Source organism: Argiope bruennichi, chromosome 9 (genome assembly GCF_947563725.1).
Source record: "Argiope bruennichi chromosome 9, qqArgBrue1.1, whole genome shotgun sequence".
Taxonomy (NCBI): domain Eukaryota; kingdom Metazoa; phylum Arthropoda; class Arachnida; order Araneae; family Araneidae; genus Argiope; species Argiope bruennichi.
This window is the reverse complement of record NC_079159.1, coordinates 100,715,247-100,735,583: the sequence shown is the minus strand read 5'-3', so window position 1 is coordinate 100,735,583 and position 20,337 is coordinate 100,715,247. Positions and strand designations below refer to the sequence as shown.

The window sequence follows — 20,337 nt, the reverse complement described above, 5'->3', positions numbered from 1 at the left end:
TTTACTGAATTATTTAAATAACATAAAGTTAGTTTGATCTTGGTAAATTTTAATCAAAAAATTAAATTTTTCGAAAATTAAATTTTAAAATTTAAACATATAATATCCTCTCCTAATAAGCAACATCGCCTATATAAATTATACAAATTTTGCAAGAAGAATTTTTAAAAATGAATTTTTCACAACCAGTAGCAATAATCTTTTCTTTTCCTTTGCATTTGGTATTAACAGTCTATCAAATATTCAAAATTTCATATTTCGAATGGATTCGTAGCTGCTGTCCCAAAACGACTAACAGTAACGTTCATATTTCCAACCAGGACCACTTAACGAATGGGCAACAATATAGACATGTATAGGCTATTTGTTATATAATTGTAAAATTCAAATGTATTTCTTTTACTAGACTATAGTCAGCAACTCTGCTACTAATTGAATTGATTTTTATTCCCTAAGGTTTTTGAATTATGTCTACGAATATAAAAAAAAGAAGCAACTTTGTGTGATGGCATTTAATTGACGCTATCGTGAGTGATACATTATGTACAACTAATAACAAAATCCTATCTTTACAAAGAAGAAACAATTCAAAGCCTATAAAACATCACATTTCCACAGCCATTCAACAGCCCAACTCCCATCTTGAGCAATTTTTAGTTCATCCTGACGCTAAGGATTGGCACTGTCAGCGATTCTCAAAAGATACCACACAGTTCCTGTGCAGTTTATTGAAAAAGTGTTCAAACATGTCCGAACATTTCTAATTTAATTCGAAGTTCAATAGCAATTCAAATTTAATATTTAAAAAAAAGACTAAACTGACACGCCCGAACTGTAAACATGTAGTGAAAATTCATCACATGTAATTAAAGAGAATTAAAAGTACAAGTACTATAAAATACCTTATATTATTTAATTAAATATCTATAAAAAAAAGATAAATTACAAGATAGAAAATAGAAAATAGAAAAAAATGGCTTCTTGAAATGCAAATAATACCAGAATTCCTCATCTATAAGAGGGTTTTTTTTTTTTTTTTTTTTTGTATTCATTTAGCCCGGTTTAACTTTCCTTTCAAGATAATGAACACTTTTCCACAAAAAATTTAAAGTGTCGCTAATACCACCAATGAACATATAAACAGTTTTGGCCGTTTATTTCAGTTAGTTTATCCGTACAATTAAGTTAGGGAATACAAAAAAATAGCAATGAAAACAAAGTAAAAGTAAAAAATACTACAATAGAATACATGAGAGTGAGATACAGCAAAAACATATATAACATAATAAACCAAATATTTAGTGTAATTAATGCTAAACTGATTTATTTTCACAGAGGGGTGCAAATATTGGTATGAAATTTTCAGGTCCTTAAAAGTTATTACTTGTTTTAAGTCACAATGGGTATGACACATAATTGACAAATAATGCCAGCCTTCAGCATTTTAATTTAATAATAAACTAATATCTAATTTTCATTAAATAGTTTTATTGTAATTTTTCTGCATTTGCATCTTTTAAGAATTTATATATTCATTTATCCTTCATAATTTTCTTGAAATTTATATTTAACAACAATCGGAAAAAGTAATAATATAGTTAATAAAACTTATCTTGAATAAGTAAGAATATATAATTGATTCAAAAAGTCATAAGTCAATATTTGCAATCCTTCTTTTCATGTATTTGAGAGAATAGAGGGTACTAACTCAAAATTTCACATTTTTTTTATTGCAGAATATTGCCGTAAGTTCCACACATTGTCCATTGTTAAAATATCTTACATCGACTAATCCTTCCAATTGGTATGAAACTGACGAAGTAACCTCTTACTGAAATGATCTCTGAAATACAGGTAGAATTAATTTTTTTACTATATAAGAAGATCATTGCCAGAATGTATGGTCGAAATCAACATATATCAACTCAATCTAAAGCCCCATAGAATTATAAGAGATTTCGTGACTATATAATTGAATGGTCTTTGTAAAATTATTTTGATTATTTGCTGAAACCAGTAAAATCTTCTCAATATTGCACATTTATCTGTATGAAAATGCATGCCTTGATACAGAAAGTTGAATCAACACGAGACTATCAAATTCACATCTTACTGCAGTGAGATCTGAAATTCAAGCAGAAAGGATTGAGATCTCTTATGTAGAGAAAAAATCACGACGTGCTGCATGGCTTGTACTCAGAAAAATTTAAATCTCCACTGAAGGCAGAAATATGTCGAACTTCTTGATTCTAGGAACCATAAGGAACCTTATAACCTTAAAAAATAACTTTATGTCCATTTGCTGATATTTCTGATATGCATATCACAATTTGGTGACAAAAACTCCAGTGTAAATACAAACTGTGTTGGAAATAGGATTAATCGATTGAATCTTAATAGATACTTAAAAAGTTACTTGCTTTTTAAGATGAGGCCTTATCAAGTGATGAAAGATTGAAGAGTTTTCGGATCTTAGAATTCATGAGGATTTTTTTTTCACACTTAAGGTAGATAAACAGTAATTTCATGGCATGAAATTCAATGCAGAACTGTCTGAAAATGAAATTGAGTTTTAAAATTTGATGATAGTTGAAGAATTTATGAAAATATTTTTATTGCTTCCTGACATTTAAGAAAACATAAATAATTCCGTACTTATTTGGAACGGGCGAAATTGAACAAAATTGTAATTATGAAATGAAGTTTTTGACGTTCACGTGTGTTTTACATGCTTCACGTATGTATATTATGAATTATTTCGAATATAAAGTCATTATTTATTATTTTTATTATTTATTTTTATTATTTATTTTTATGATTTACTAGTTCAGTATATTTTTTATTATTTATTTTATTGACTTTATTAAATTTTCATCTATTCACCTTTATAATTTTATTACATTTTTTTTTTCATTTTTTAACGTATGTCAGGGAACAAATTTAGTTTCTAATTTAAAATTGCCGCTAAAGTGAGAAACAGTTTGTAGTTTAATCATAAAAAATATACAATTTTAAATGAAGTCATATAGATGCTAACATTTTGGAGATTCTATTGTTTTTATTCTGTATTCCACATATTTTAAAACAAAACGGATTATCATATTATCCTCTTCGATAACAACTATTCCATGTTATTATCGGATAATGGTTATGGTTCCATGTTATTATTCTATTATTCAACTTTCCATGTATATATAATGTCAGAATATGTAAATTATTCTTGAATATGTTTAACACTATGTCTGATTAAAAAAAGAATTATTTTTTCAACGTTACAAATTGTTTGAAATTATTGATGGTTTGCTATATCATTTTCTTGTTTAATTCATATCATAAAATACTTAAATAGAACAAGCAACAATTAATAAAATTATCAATAAATTGCTTGTAAATTTGTTGATTTGAAATTTTCTGCCTTGTCTAATAGTTTCAAAAGTTTATCACCAATATTTCTATTTGCTTATATAGCTTATTTTTTCCTTAAAATATCCTAAACTTTTAATTTTTCAGATTTTACGAGATTTCTTGATGCCTCCGGTGTTGGGATATGACAAAGATGGATGTCCCGTTAGATTGGTTCAGGTTGGATACCAAGATATAAAAGGTAAAATGGCGCGAAGCATTATTTATATTTTAAATAATGTAATAATGGACCTGGAATATGATCCATAATATAATCCATTTTTACTTATGTAATTTAGCTGTATACTGAGTACACAAATTTACTGCAATTTTGTTGCGGTATTTCATAATTGCCTATATGAAACTCAGATGGGCATAGAAAAATACCGCTCTTGAAGATTATTGAAAAATTATTAGCCTAATTTTATTGGTCCCCATTCTCAATAATATACAGTGTTAGGAATATCTTTTATACTTCCGTATCTAAATTTATAAAAGTTTTTTTTTCAGTTTGCCGAAAAGAAATATTTATTGATTTAATTTTTGAAGAGTTATTTTAGCTTCTAAAATATACTTAAATTTGTAATTATTAAAATTTAGAAATTTTGAAAAAATGCTTTGTAATTTTGCTAGGGATTCCCATGATTGTCATCGCTTTAAGTATTTTAAATGAGATAATTATATTTTTAATTCTTGTATATGGTGCAAAAAAGACAAAGACAATAGAAAGTGACAATATACAAAGAGATTACAAAAAATTACAATTATACAAAAAATTTGAACTAGAGATTTTAACGAAATCCTCATGTCCTCGAAATCCTCATGTTTCTGAGTTGAATAACTCAGAAACATGAGGATCGAGTCAAAAAAACACATTTTTGGAATTACATTTACACATTTTGGAATTTTTACATACCCATTTGTCTGTGAATACGATAACTAAAAAACATTCTGAGCTAGAAAGATGAAATTTGGCATATGTTCTTTAGTTCAAAGTTGTTAATTGTAAACTTGTCAAGACAGTTATCAAAACGAACAAAATTCATTCAAAAGAAGTTTGTCTGGTGGTCTGAATGTAAATTAACTATAAAACTACAAAACGAACAGAGCTAGGATATTAAAATTCGGCACACAATTTAACATTTGGATATCCTACTCTTGTAGTACAGATATAAAACAAATTTAGAATTGAATCCAGTAGAGATTGACTGTTTATGAGCTTCTACTTCTGCAACCTCTAAAAATTCAAATAATATTATATTATATAATTTTTACTGAAAGCACGCGAAATCAAGAACAAATATATATTAGAATACGTAGAACCAAAAATTTATGTCGCATGAGCTTGGGTCATAAATCTTTTGCATTGACTTACATTTGCTCTATGCATACTGGCAACTCAGAATTTTTTTTAAATCTTCCCACCTGCTCATTGTCCTTTTATTTATAATGCCACCCTGGAAAAATAAATAATGTAACTTCTATAAAATAAATAATATACATTTTAAAAATGTTTATCCTATTTCGAAAATGATAAAACACACGTGCACTGAGGTTTTAATAGCTGAAAACAAAAAAGATAGTCCGATGAAGCAAAATAAGGAAATTGCAACTTTCATTGGCAACATCGTGTGGAGATTGCTCGGAAGTTTCTAGAAGCTGTACATATTTTTCTTCTTTTGATTTTTTTATATTTATTTCTTTGTTTGTTTTATTTATTTTCTTCTCTTTTATATTATTGTTGTATTTCACTGCTTGTTCTGAAAAACGGCATTGTGAGCGTTTATTTTTTGTTTTCTTTTTTTCTTTTATCTTCGAAAATAAACAAAACTTTATAAAAAATTTAAATAAATGTTAAAAAAGAATTTTCTTTAATTTTATTCTCTACAATATTTTGGCATGTATTTTGTTTCTGAGTTTTGGAAAAATATATTAACTATTAAATTATTACTGCCTCTTTATATTTTATCAAATTTCACATTTCATTAATATTTTAGTTGTATATTTTCGATTCTTTTAAAGCTTTAATTAAGTATAGAATATTAATTATTTCTTTTTATGCGCCGTCTAATGGTAGTTAATCTCAACAAACATAATATAAAATGCAATTTAAATAATACAAAGCATAATAAAGCTTGTATTTCTTATGGATTTCTAATCAACTATTACTGCAAGACGTTTTTAGTACTAATCATTATTAGCTCAGCAGGCAATTACAGTTAAAGGCATCCTTGCAGCAGTATCGTCTTTTATTAAGATTTATTGGCTGCCCATTGCGGTAAATTGCCTTCCATCTCATAAGATTACTTTACTGCCATCAATGAGGTTGCTTTTAACCCTTGATATTTGAAAGATCGGAAATGGAATAGTTAGTGTAGAAAGGTTTCGATGAACTAAAGTTGATACGAAAAATGATGTATTTGGTTTATGTTATCGAAATTTTATTAACTAATTTAACGTTTTGAATACATTTAGTGCTAAGAATTTGCTATAATTTCTTTTCAATATGATCTTATTTTCTATGCATATGGGAAGTGTAAGTCAAGAAAATATTTCTAGATAACTAAGGACAATTGTTTTTTTTTTTTAATATTCGATGAATATACGCCATCAAATGCACTAGTAATGAATAAATTTAAATAATAGAATAGATTAAAGGCAATTTGATAAATTATAGATTTAACTAAATTTGTCTAGATAAATATGTTTATATACGCTTGCCGAATAAACACTGACTTATCTAAATTTCCCTGTTCTTTCATTATTTAGGAAAAAATAATATTAAAAAAAATTAATTGATTTTAATTTTCGAATATTAGCTTTTGGAAACTTTCCTTTTCCTCTTTTATTTTACATAGTGCAAATTATTAAAATGAAAGACATGGTGTTCAGAATCCATTTACCTAAAAATTTACTATGCTGCTAGTGAAATATATGAATCACCTATTTCAGTAGAATATAAGGAGATGTATTTTTTATACAACTGAAACTCGATTGTGATTTTTAAAAAAATTAATTTCGGCAGTGGAATGTAGGATCATAATATTATCAACGTATAAACTATTTACAATACTGTCAATGTGTAAATATGTACCCATGGACATATTTACACATGGAAGAATTAGAAACTTTTTCCTTTAATTTTTTTCAAAAGTGAAATAATATAATCAAAATTCCCAAATATATTATAATTCTCAATATGTGCTCATTTTATGATAAGTCTATATTTTTTTGTACAATTTCTCACAATTAAGATCATTAACGTTGAATTATATCTATTTTCAAAGATTTCCCTTTCATTTTTAAATTGATATTCAAAGGGAATCGTAAATTCGAGTTTGTATTTAATAAGTAAAGTCCATTATTCATTGATTTCAGAGAAAATGATTATTGTTAGTTGTGTATTTTTAACCACATAGTTTATTTAATATAATCCAAGAATCCATCACCATTTTCATGAAATATTTTGCTTTCTGAAATAATAATGCTTCCTATTAGGGGCATTATGCTGCGTTCGCCCTTCGGAATTACCAAAGTACATCGTATGGTTTCTGGACACGGATAAAGAAGAGATGAGGAAACGGAGCAGAGAGGTAATTTTTCTCACTGAATATTTATAAATGTTTTATGTCTTCTTATTGTATTGGGCATTTATGATATATAGGATGAACTCAAAAAGGTAATTTTGACATTTTAGCGTTCTATATTCCAGATATGGAACTCTAAAGTTATAAAACGAAACAATGAAGACCTCGAGTGTCTAGTTACTTCGTTCGAAATATCATAAGGAAACCGTTAAAATCACAAATTCAAATAAGTTCATGTTCTCATGTTATAGAGTTTTGAAATTTTTTCGGTTAATTATATATACTAATTGCGAGAATACTGCAATATTGCAGTTGTTGGGTTCAATTAAAAGTGTTATTTTTTATTTTAATATAATTTTATTTTATTTCTTTAGATAAATTAAAAATCCATGATCAAAATTGTATTCAAACTGAATTCGGTTAGCTCAATTGATTTTTTTTTACAATTGGGCTCCACATGTCTCATTCTATTTTATGGCCCCACTGTACCTGTCTTAACTTTCTGAAAAAGGGATTTTAATCATTTTTTATCATATTTCTTTCCCGGTTTATATTTTTACATAATTCTCATCGTTGTTGTTGTTGTTTGAATTTCTAGTTTATTGTAAATTCTAATGATTACTGAATTAATTTCCATTTTACTTTGTCATTTCCTGAAAATCAATATGCTTTTATAATAATGGAATTAAAGTATGCTTCATGTTTTTAAGCAGAAAATTGTGAACATTATTTTATAAACTTATATTATAAATTTATCAAAAAAGATCCCTTTGTGTAGCTTGGTTTTAAAATAAATGTGTTTAGACTTTTTTTTTTCATTTCACAACGAAAAGTGTCTAAGTTTTTTTTTTTTTTTTTTTTTTTTTTTTTTTAAATTTTCGAAGTAAAAAATTAATTTCATTTTTTTTTCTCTTGCAGACTGGAATTCACATTGATAAACGAACTTTCATAATCGATTTAGACGGTCTGAATCTCATGCATATTTATAGAAGAGATGGTAATTATCTTTTCCCAGCTTCTTTATGCTTATAAAGTACTTTTGCTCTGTCAAACTTTAAATTAAGACATAATATGAAAACATGAAACGTGAATTGATATGTAATTCCTTTTTTAAGAAACTGAAAAAATGTGCGGTGCATCAAACGTTTTTATCATATTTTAAAAAGCTCACAAATAAATCAGCAACTAAGACAAAATACAAATTTTTGAAAAGTTTTTTTGTAAATAGTTTCTAAATGTGTCAAATTTCTGAAGTTCTGGAATAGGAATAAGAAGTTTCCTAAATAATTAGAACACTCCATCATTGTCATTGTAAAAAGTTCTGCTTATAAAAAACAAGCGTACATTTCATACGACATTTTGATGCAAAGTTTTGATGTAAAATCTGCAAAGTTTTGATGTAAAATTTGAATTTTTAAATCTGCAAAGGTACATTTGTATTTGCAGATTTGCATTTGTGACTCAATTTTTGTTTTATTCTTCGTCTTGTTGAAAATCACAACACATCATTTGTAACTATAAGGATAGTTAATTTCATAAAATTTTGTTTCATCTCTTGAGGCTGCAAGGGCTGTGGTGGCCTGTTGGTAAGGTCTCGGCTTCGGAAACGGAGGGTTTCAGGTTCGTATCCCGATTCCACCGAAGGACCGTCGTGTCAGGGGGTCTGTTACACGTTAAATTCGTCATGACCAAACGTCCTCCCGATGGTGTGGCGTGGCGTGGAGAGGGAGTTCCAGCTCAGGTGTCGTCCTCGTCATCTGACCGAGGTTCAAAATTACGAGGTCCGTCCCAAAATAGCCCTAGTGTTGGTTTAAACGGGATGCTAATATAACTAAACTAAACTAAACTCTTGAGGCTGTAAAGCTAAACCACGGAAATACATATTACTTATTTCCACAAATGTCAAACAGATCTATGTTCTTACAAACTAAAGGTAATATATATTAATAAATGAACACTTTTTTTAGGATTTATATTTTTTAGATAAAGTAATCATTTCTTAAACGAATGCTTTTATAATACAGAACATAAAATTTGGTCCGAAAATTTTATAAATTATTTTATATAATGATTATATTAACTGGATGTGTTCTAATGGCTACATTTATTTTACAGTGTACGAAATGGCTCTCGCATCTTTAAAACTGTACGAGAATAACTATCCTGAAAATCTCAAGGTAGCTTTTATCATTAACAGTATGTGCGATTTGTACTCTCTTTCAAATTGCATTTTTGTTTTATCAAAAAATTTTAAACACATTTTAATCGTCTGAAATAATTTATTAATGAAACCTATAATTTTTATTAGCAATGAAAGCGATTGGCTGTGTTTATTTTTCTTCTGAATTTAGAATGAATATATTTTTTAAGTTAGAAATGTTCATTTTAGAAAGCTTCTTTTTAAAATTTTAATTAATTAAAATATGAGAACCCTTTTCGATAGTTTCTCTAAATATAATAATACATAAATGATTTTATAACATCTTACTTTTATATCATCTTTAAAAAATTGTTTTTTAATAATATCGTATGTGATTTTGCTTTCTGTTTTTTACAATTTTTAAAAAAATATATTATGCATAATTGGCAACAGTACTACTCATTGTTGCAAAGGAATCTAAACAATTATTACTTTATTTAATTGAATATTTTGTTTCCATTTTTAAAAACTAAAGAATATAGATTTTGTTCATATTTTTTTTCATATTCTTTGACAATATCGTATGAAAGTTTACATTTTTATTACATCTATATTTTTTTTCTTTTCTTTTTTTTTGTATGTGAAATCTGTAGTAATGTATCCGATAAACTGAATTACATTTTTATTACATTACATCTAACTTTCTTTTTGTATGTGAAATCTGTAGTAATGTGTCTGATAAACTGAAGGGTTATACTTATTATTCTCTAATATTTTTATCGACATATTTCAATCCAACTAGCATATTGTTAAATACGTTCATATATTAAACAAATCTCCAAAATTATTGTCGTAAAGCTACATTATTACTAAAACTTTAAAATCATGTCAAGGTCACCAGAGTCATTTTATTCATTGAACTCCATTCACATGTAAAGAAATTGGAAAGAAATCCTCGCAATGAAAAAAATCCTCCAACCTCACTTTACACATGCCTTTAAAATGTTTTCCATGCGTAATGTTATAATGACTCATCAAATATTATTTTATTACATGAGATTTATAACCATTTGGATGTATGAAGAGACAATTATTTGGTTCACGCTAAATTCGCTAACCTGTAAAAAACTCCTCTAGAGGAAGAAAACTTAACTACAAGAGATTTCATTTAGGCGTCTGAAGAGGCAATTATTTGGTTCACGTTGAATTCGCTAACGTGTAAAAAACTCCTCTAGAGGAAGAAAACTTTATTACAAGAGATTCATAATCATTTGAGCGTCTGAAGAGGCAATTATTTGGTTCACTCTGAATTCGCTAGCCTGTAAAAAACTCCTGTAGAGGAAGAAAACTATATTACAAGAGATTCATAATCATTTGAGCGTCTGAAGAGGCAATTATTTGGTTCACGCTGAATTCGCTAGCCTGTAAAAAGAAACTCGAATAATCAAAATGTAGAGAAAAATATTATTTGTGAAGAAAAAACATTTGTGATTATTTCAATATAAGTCATTGGTTTCGGGTTCTACCAGCCCGAATTCTCTAAATATGGTTATTCTGAAATATTTTAAAATGTTTAATTGATTAACTGTCTAGAATTATTGTCTTGAAAAATAAGTTTTTTTCCAGCTCCATCTTTTTTCCATTACCTGTTCAATATGTTTAAACCTTTGCTTTCTGAAAGCACGTGCGAAAGGGTGAAAATATATGGAAACAGTGAGTATGATTTACAATTTTAATAATTTGAGTGTTTCTTATTTCATTTATTATTTTTTATTGGATTGGCTTTAATTTGATTTTGTGTAGCATATCCAGAAATTATCTGTTCAGAAGCATACAACTTGATTTAAATGTAAAAACAGTGGATATTTCGAAAAAATACATTGAATAGATTTGCAATAAGAAAGAAAAACATTAAAAAGGTATTTTTCAATGAAATAAAAAGTATATTCTTTTAAAAAAATCACTTCTAATTCTTAGAATTATTATATAACTGAAATTAAAATATAATGCGATGTTGAAAAGTTTTTAAATTTTCAAATTTAATTTAAGCTTTCAATCGGTAATTAAATTCTGAAAATGTCAAAGAAAAATTATCTCATTGAGAAAAAAGAATATGTAGAAAGAAAGAAAAAGAATGAATTCTCATCTTAAAGTAGCATCAGCATAAATTCTAAGAATGATTATCTAGAATTCTGAGATGTCAGAAATATCAAAGTTCATTAAAACCTGAAATTTGAATCGTATGCATTATTTTCTTTTTTAACTTCTTATAAAAGAAAATTATAGTAGTACAGGAATCATTCTAGCATTGTTGAATAAATTTTATTCTTTTCTAATTTAGGAAAAAAGGCATTAAAATTGTTCTCTTCGAAAAAAGCTTGCGATTTTATTTGCAAAAAAGTAGGAAGTCCAGTGGCAAACCTGCAATGAGAAATAGATTCTTAAATTATCTGATATAGATGCTAAATTTATGATAATAAAAAGTACAAAAGTAAATGACTAGTGTAAAAGACTATTTGTGATAGTGTATTTGCAGGATTTATTTAAAAATCACATTTGAGATTTTTTTATTTGTATAACATATAGGTAAAAGTATTTTAATCTTTCGTTGTTATAGACTATTTTGTGTGAAAGTCAACGAAAATGTTGCTCACTATGTTACTGCTGTGTTGCTTAAGTTTTCAAGTTCCGTAATGAATATTCAATATTCTAAAGTAGTGTTGTTTTCTGTTTGAATGAAACATCGATACATATCAACAATTTTGTGTAAATACTGCATACCAAATTTCAGTTGTTTAACTCCTTGCTTATTTTATATACAGACATAACATAATGCTATAAATGTTTAGATTGATTGTACTCCGAGAAATCTGAAACTTCAACAACCATTAATATCTGGAGTTCAAATATTTTGATTACAAAACTTTTTATACAGGGTGATTCAAAAGTGTTCAGTTCAGATGTACAGAAAAGTTCATTTTTACATTATAATATAACATCACGAACGTAAAGGACGACTGCTGTGGGATCTCTTTGGCAGTGATGTTCGTGAAATAAAATGATATCCAAGACAATAAGCACAACGCTCATAGAAATGAATATTTAATTACACAGCTGAGTTGCATGAACAACGACAAACGAAATAGTTATCGCTTTGACAAAAGGTACTACTCAAATATATTTAATTACTCAAATCAGCTTCATGAATAACAACAAACGAATCAATTATCGCTTTAACAGAATGTACCATATAAGTATAAGTGAATATTTAATTGCATGGCTTACTGCACGAATAACAACAAACGAAGCAGTTATATGTTTAACAGAAGGTGCTATACAAGTATAAGTGAATATTCAATTTCATGGTTTAACTGCATGAATAACAACAAATAAAGTAGTTATCGCTTTGGATGGCAAGTCTTTTAGACTCTTTTTCAAAATACTCCAAAAAATTTGTTAATGAAATCGCATTCAGTTTAACATTGTAGCTGTCATACTGTGTACAAATTGATGTTGATTTCTTTGTGGATGTGTTGCAGTAGTATTTTGAATTTGTACCTTTGCTGAACACTTAATCTAGTGTATCTTTTTCTTTCGTTAATAAAATATCCTATTAATTATCCCCCTTTATATTTGTTGCACCTCATTTTTTATTGTAAAAATAACTTATTCGTGTATGAGCTGATACATCTTTAAAGTTAGTTTAACTACTTTTGTATCACCCTGTAAATGAGCTTTTTAAGAAAAAGTAAGAATCCTTAAATAGGTGAACAATTTTATATTAATGTTGACTGTTAAGTAAATAATCAAAAATGTTTTATGTTTGCAGGTGGGTGGAAAGAAGCCATCCTAGAGCATATCGATGCTGACCTCTTGCCTGTGGTCTACGGTGGTACTCGGACAGATCCTGATGGAGACCCTAACTGCCCATCACTGGTAAAGTTCAGTCATAATTTTCAAAATCAGTAGAGAAATAAGCGATCATACATAAGAGTTTATTTGCAAAATAATGAAGACAGTTTTTTTGGAACTGGATATTTACAGCCTTTTTTTTTTATATAATTTCAGAAAGTTTACTTTCATTTGTATTGTACTAATCTCCTTTGGCGACCGTCCGGGAATATTGGTTCTGTTTACTTTCAATTAAATGTCTTACGCATAATTGATGTCCATAACACTCTCAAAAAATGTTTCAAGCATCAAATTGTGACAAACGTTAAAACCTCATTATTTTCATAGTTTTAGAACATGGTACATATAAACCATTCTAATCAATGGCTCTCATGTCATGGCAATCGTGTCCTGTAACATGATTGCAATGAGAAAAAATAGGACTTTTTGCTCATGTAACTTTCTAAGTAGTGCACTTCTCTTTATTCCTCATGTAAAACTACACATATACTAAATATAATTTTCCTTTTTAGCTTTCAGTAAATGACAAAAACAACTTTAGTGAATATTTGATGAAACAATAAAAACGATTAACTTCGTTACAATAATGAGACCTATTACTAAAAATTAAGTAGAAATTTTTTTTAAAAAAATACCAAATTCAAGAAAAATCTGTATGATTATCAATTTGGTACCAATAAAAATACTTTTCTAAATTTAAGATGTAAAAATTAATTTTGGGCAGTAATGTTTTAGAGATAAACGCCGCAACTTCACTAAGCTTTTACATAATAAAAAATTTCAAAGAAAAAAATTGCTCCCACGTGTGGGAGCATTTTCCCACCTGTTAAAGGGCCGCGATGGCCTGGTGTTAAGGTCTCGGCTTCGGAACTGGAGGGTTTCAGGTTCGAGACCCGATTCTATCGAAGAACTGTCGTGTAAGGAGGGTCTGTTGCACGTTAAATCCGTCATAACCAAACGTCCTTCTGCTGGTGTGGTGTGGCGTGGCGTGGAGAGGGGGGTGCCAGCTCAGGTGTCGTCTTCGTCATCTGACCGCGGTTCAAAATTACGAGGTTCGTCCCAAAATAGCCCTAATGTTGCTCGAAACGGGACATTAATATAACTAAACTAAACTAACCCATCTTCTAAAGTTTATCTGTGCCAAATATGATAATGTTTACGCCAAATGATCCATACTATAGAGTGCCAAATTACACACATTCACTCCTTTATTATTAGCGAAGACTTCCTTTCTGATAATTCATTGAACCTGAAACATTTGTAAAATGATCCATTAATCCTATCATAAAACAGGAATCTGAATTAGAGAATTGATCACTTTTATATATTTGGCATTGGCAAATACTAGTGGGGTATTTCTTCTTCAAGAGATTCTGCTCTCATAAGGCACCTAATCATGTTCGAAATGTAATGGATTATCTGAATAAGTGACAGAAAAATTATCAGGTCAAGGCTTTAAAAGAACGTTCAATGAGTTCAATCAACTTCGTTAGTTCAATAAGATGAAGTGTGAAAAGATTAAACCTAAGAAATGACGATAGCATACTCCGTAAGTACTACTATGGTCTCATTTTAATTTTTCCTTTTGTTTCTCTACAATAGGTGAAAATATTAAATCCTATCCCAACGGAATTATACCTTAAGAACATGAATACTTTGAGTGAAGATGATGAAAACGTCCGTAAAATCACCGTTCATAGTCGATCCAAATGCAGCATTCATCTGAAAGTCGATGTTCCAGGCTCTACAGTGGGATGGGAAGTGGAATGCGAGAAAAATGATATTAAAATATATCTTGTACATACCGAAGGCTCAAAGTACGAGGTGGTGGTAACACCAGTAACGGTCTACAGCGATTTTGGTTCCGAGGCTGGGTGCTATCTAGCCGAAAATACGGGAATATGTAAGTAACAACCTTTATGTGATATTTAGAAAATGAACGTCATTACGCTTGCTATCCTATTAACATGAAAAAAATGACTACTTATGCTTTCTAAATAAATCCACAATTAATTTCGTACTGTATAACGCAGAACGTCAACAGATCATTTAGTATTTGAAGATGTTTAACATTTTGTGTTGTCATTTTGAATATAAAAAAATGCATTGTTAGTCAACATTTAGTTACTGTATGAAAAATATTTCGTAACGAAATAATAATTTGTTTTTTACTTATCAATTTTGAATAATTAAAGCAATGAACTGAAAATTGAAAGGAGAGATTTATTCTTTCGATATTTGTGATGTATCTATGCTGAAACTTTCCTGAAGGCATGCTTTCAAATTTTTTCTGTAAGGTAATATTTATTAAATACAGAATAATTCGTACATTTTTAGATTTTTATAGTATTTAGAGTTTTTAATATAATTTCAATGCTTTATAAATATTTAATTTAATAGCAGTTTTCGATGTTTCCATTGTATTCTTTTTAAATTACCAAAAACGCAAAATCGCAACTTTTTAGAAGATTTTTATGGTTTATAAAGGAATATTTAATATAAATTTTAATGTTTCACAACTTAATATGTAATGTAAAATGTAATTTTTTTTTTACCATTTTTTTCTGTACTAATATCTGTTTTCTCTAGAGGGTTCTTTATTGTCTTTAAGGGTCCAATGTCATGAAGTATAGTTTGTTCTTTCGTGCTAGGTGGGGTTGCTCTTCGGCAGCCCCGTTAAGTTTCCCGCATGGCTTCTGGCTAGGTCGGTGATCGTACAGTTATTATGTGTTATAAATGTTCAATATAATAACTCTTATTCTTATCTCCTAGTCTAATGATGCCTTTATTGTATCGAGGGAGGTATTGTGTTCCATTATTCTTAAATGGCTCTCTGAAATCCACAAAAGGTTGTAGATTGGCGATAGGATGTTACTCTCTTTAAAAGTCCAAAAATGCAAAAATCCATGAATGCCACAAGATATTTAATAACAGCAATGGCTTAATGGCAAAGTCTCGCTTTCGGAATCTGAAGGTTATATGTTCTAGATACATTTCGAACAATGAGTTATCATGTAAGTAGGGTGGGGCATTAAAATACGTCTTGTGACGGAATTTAATGCACTTGGAAAAGGCGTGCCGATTCAAATGTCGTCATAGTAATTCAACCGCTGTTCGAAATTACGATATCCTATTTTAAAAGAAACAAAAACAAGTGTCGCTTTAAAGCAAGGCATTATATCTCTAAATTAAACTAATCAGGGATTTTAGCAGGAAGATTAATGAAGGTCATGGTCATAATATCCCTTTTGTTGCGAGGAATTTATAGTGGAATGTGACGTGTAATTATTTGTTTTGTCTTAATGCAATCTACTGATTGAGGATATTGCGTATGTTTGGCATGTTTCTGATAATATACTATTTTTACCTTTCTTCTTACATCTCTTAATTTTGACATTATTGAAAAACCAGTAACAATCGGAAATCCTTCAGAACTTCTTTTAGATTCTTTGAACCATTTTTAAAAATTTTTTTTATCCTTGTTCCCTTGCAGTCGTTTAAATAAACTCAAGCTCCATCATTTGGTATAGAAAAGATGAAGGGCATTGTATTTTTATAAAAATAAAATCATTGTTAATGATTTGTTTCGAGTGATCCTAAACAATTTAATAATATTAGAAAAACTTTTGAATAAGAGGATTTTCTTCTACTTTTAAGATTTCGTATTTAATCTTAAAGCTGCATTTTGTTTTTCGATATCTATTTGGAACAATTTTTCCATTCGCAAAAAGATTTTGGGAAAAAAAATTACTAATAATTCCACTTATTGTACTTTATATAAAAGTGAAGTGATCAGTAAAGTCCTCATAAGGCCTTTAAATTCAAAACGGAGTCTCATATAGAGAGTAAAGTATCGTGAACCTATAATAAAGTGACTATGCTGAATTTATGGAGACAGGTTCCAGCGTCTCTGGCGTCAAAATAAATAAATTACAAGAAATTTCTCAAAAAATAATGGAGATTGGTCTAAGTTTAATTAGGAAAATGTGTGGTATACCATAATAAAAACATAGGAAAATATTTCATTAAGTAAAATTAGCGGATATATTTTGCAATTAAAATTGTAAACTTTCTGTGACTTGAAAAAAAGATCCTCCCTAAAAATGAAAAGTACATCAGATCCTTACCCCCACCCCCCGTGAATTTTGCAGATTTTTTTTAATACATTTCATTTCTCCTTCGCTAAACTCAAGAAAATCGTATGATAATGCAGGAGAATACATCCGTCATTTTTAGGACGAAAACTTTTATTTATGTCACGGAATGTTTACAATTTTAATCGCAAACATATCTGCCAATTTTACAGATAATTCTATGTAACTTTTCCTCAATTTTTATTATGGTATAGGGTGCACTTTTCTAATCGGACTTTTGATTTATCTCTTTTATTTTTTAAGTAATTTTTTTCTAACTTCCTTATTTCGTTGCTAGCGCTGTTGCCATAAACTCAGCGTAGTCACTTTACTATATGTACACGTTACTTCCCTGGCTATACGAGTGGCCGTTTGGAATTTAAAGAGTTTATAATGATTTTACAGATTACCCTGTGTACAGAAATACTCTGGATTCCATACAATCTTTGAATAACTGGATAGGAATAAATCTTTTGACAAAGTAAAAACATAGCTTACCATTTTTTGCATCTTCTAAAGAGTCCTAGCATGTAAGCTGAACTTCTGAGCAGCAAACTTATACTTTCAAAAATACAATTGTTGTTGCAAGTACACGAATTTTCGTTGTCATCTGAATTTTTAATTTATTTATAAGCTTCAAAGATGGTATATACTAGGGTTTATACAAAAACTTTTTGAAAAACCGGTTTTCAAATTCGATATTTCTAAAAAAACCGGTTTCAGCAGGTTTTCGAATTTTTGTCAAAAAAATTGAATAGGGAAAAATATTTTATTTTTCCCTATTCTATTTTTTTAAATTTTATTTTAATTTATATAAAATAACAAAAAACGAAATCAATATCAAAGTCAAAATATAAAAAACAAAATTAAAGATTACATATATATATTACTTACACAAAATAACGAAAACTCAATCAAAAATTTCAAATAATATTTATATTATTTTCACTAATTTTTATTTCTCTTAAGAAAATAGGATTTTAAAAAACATAAAATATCCACTGAATGGTGGCTAAGTCTCGTTCTTATTTCGGACACAATATTGCCTGAAATTGAAAATACTCGTTCACTAGTTACTGAGTTTGGCATCAAATTACAAATCTAAGTTTTTTGTTCTTTTATTCGTTTGTTCAAAATGAAAATTCAGCTTTCAGTGTCTTTGGATTTGTAAGTTTTTCTTCAGGATCTTCAAGAAACTAAACAATTATATTATTTCCGACATTTATTTTATGAACGGCTTTCAAATGATTATGTAGATTGCTCGTAGATGATCCTTTGCAGCTCAAAACTTTATTACAATGATTTCAGATTGCCATGTCTAACCCGAACTTTTTGAAACTATCCCATACTTCCGACTTACTCATTTTTTTATTTAAAAATGAAATTAAAGTTATTGAATAAATATTTTTGACGTTTATTTTACAATTTTATTATTTTAACTATTAATATTAATGCAATTTAAAATAATCTAATCTACACATTTTCTAGGAATTTTGAAAAAAAAAAAGCACTTTTTTATCTAATTCCGATTCTTGCTAAAGACATAATTTATGTTAAAACGTTGCCAAAGAAAATATGGAATATTTTAACACCCTGTGTTTTATTTATAATTCAATTAAACAGAAGCCAGAACTTCTTATTTTAGACTAATTTTTGTTAAAAGAAATTTATATAATAAAATTTAGATTTTAAAATGTAAAATAGAAAATAGAAACATAAAAATTAAACATACTTAATACTTACATTATTTTTACCAAATATATCAACTTTATATTTTTGTTTCCAGTTTTCCCCTTCACAATATTAAGCAAACCTGTCGTGACACGAGACGGATCGGATTCTGATACCACATTTCGACAATTCTATTTCATTAAGGGGTGAGACGCGGAACGATGAGCACATTTGACCTTGGATTTCTCGCATTAGATACTTTTTTAGTTCTATTTTTTTTCACGTGTATGTGAATGTTATGTCATTTCTGACAGCATTTTATTTTAACTGAACATTTCTTATTGATATGGCTAATTCAAGTGGTGTAAAAAAGCTTTCAGGAGTGGTACGAAGAAAATTTTATATGATATCATTAAATACTGTGATCAAGAAGCAGAAAACGGGGAATTATTTCGAAACGAGCCAGTCAAATTGCTGACGTTTCTATTAGCACCGACTTCATACCGATAGACAAAACATCCGACGAGAAGCAAGAGATGAACTTCATCAAACTTTTGTTTCACCTAGAAAAAAAAGTGAAAAGGGATGTTCATGAAAAACATAAATTGACGAATTCGAGACGCAACTGTGCAGTGCACAAGCACTGGCCAACGCAACTTGAAAAATGTGTTTGCTGCCCGTTGCATAGAATGAATAGCAAATCAAATACGTTCAAAATTAATTTTTACATAATAATATGAATTCTTAAAACCATTTTTCTTAATTTAAAAACCGGTTTTCGAATGTGACAAATTTACTTTAAAAAACCGGTTTTTTAAAACCTGATTTGAAAACCGTCTAACCCTAATATACAGACGGAAATTCGAAAAGTTTAAGATTTTTTCCTTATAAAATGTATACCTTACATGACACTAGTTTTATAAGTTATATTCATAACAGCATTTCTTTCGAAATATCTGAACAATATAAATTATTATTTACATCTTTTGTAATTATAGCAAATGGATTTTTTTCAGATTCTTTGGTGCTTGATAACACTTATAGCATTTTTACAGCAAAACAAGTCCTGTGTAAATTCTATGTTTCTACTGTTACGTCTAAAATGTCTCATGTATTTAAACCAATTCTTTCAGAAAATAATAACTCATGATTATATTTTCTGCTGTCCTATGTATTGTAAAATGTGTGAAAAAGTTTTATACCAAAATAAACTGTATTTATAAACATATTTGGATTGTCGTTCATTAACCGAATAAAAGGTTCAATACTGTTTGAATTTTTAAAATTTAGGAATGATTCATCAAATATTATTTTCTTAATTGCCCCAATTGTTTCCTGGATAAATAAAGAATATGAAAATAACTTCTTTATACGGCGTGTCTCCAAAGACCGTTTAGATCAGATATTACGAAACCATTTTTTTTCAAAAGAAACTATAGTTAAAATTATCAAACAGATTTGGCAATATATATATATATTGTTACGAATTCTG

The 20,337-nt window shown here is 28.4% G+C and overlaps 1 protein-coding gene across 5 annotated transcripts in view; it reads left to right on the top strand.

Annotated features, from left to right (window-relative positions):
- LOC129983761 (SEC14-like protein 2) overlaps positions 1 to 20,071 on the top strand; it is a 32,797-nt gene extending 12,726 nt beyond the window's left edge. For 2 of the 5 annotated variants that reach the window (XM_056093380.1, XM_056093379.1), the window contains exons 6-14: positions 1,737 to 1,854; positions 3,511 to 3,604; positions 6,901 to 6,995; positions 7,908 to 7,986; positions 9,105 to 9,185; positions 10,756 to 10,842; positions 12,959 to 13,065; positions 14,644 to 14,944; positions 19,862 to 20,071. In XM_056093380.1, coding sequence (XP_055949355.1) covers positions 1,837 to 1,854; positions 3,511 to 3,604; positions 6,901 to 6,995; positions 7,908 to 7,986; positions 9,105 to 9,185; positions 10,756 to 10,842; positions 12,959 to 13,065; positions 14,644 to 14,944; positions 19,862 to 19,995 — 996 coding nt within the window. In that variant the 5' untranslated portion in view covers positions 1,737 to 1,836 and the 3' untranslated portion in view covers positions 19,996 to 20,071. Of the gene's footprint in view, positions 1 to 1,736; positions 1,855 to 2,713; positions 2,738 to 3,510; positions 3,605 to 6,900; positions 6,996 to 7,907; positions 7,987 to 9,104; positions 9,186 to 10,755; positions 10,843 to 12,958; positions 13,066 to 14,643; positions 14,945 to 19,225; positions 19,668 to 19,861 lie in introns of those variants that run through there. The other 3 variants (XM_056093383.1, XM_056093382.1, XM_056093381.1) reach the window with 3 other exon arrangements.
- Positions 20,072 to 20,337: the final 266 nt, after the last annotated feature.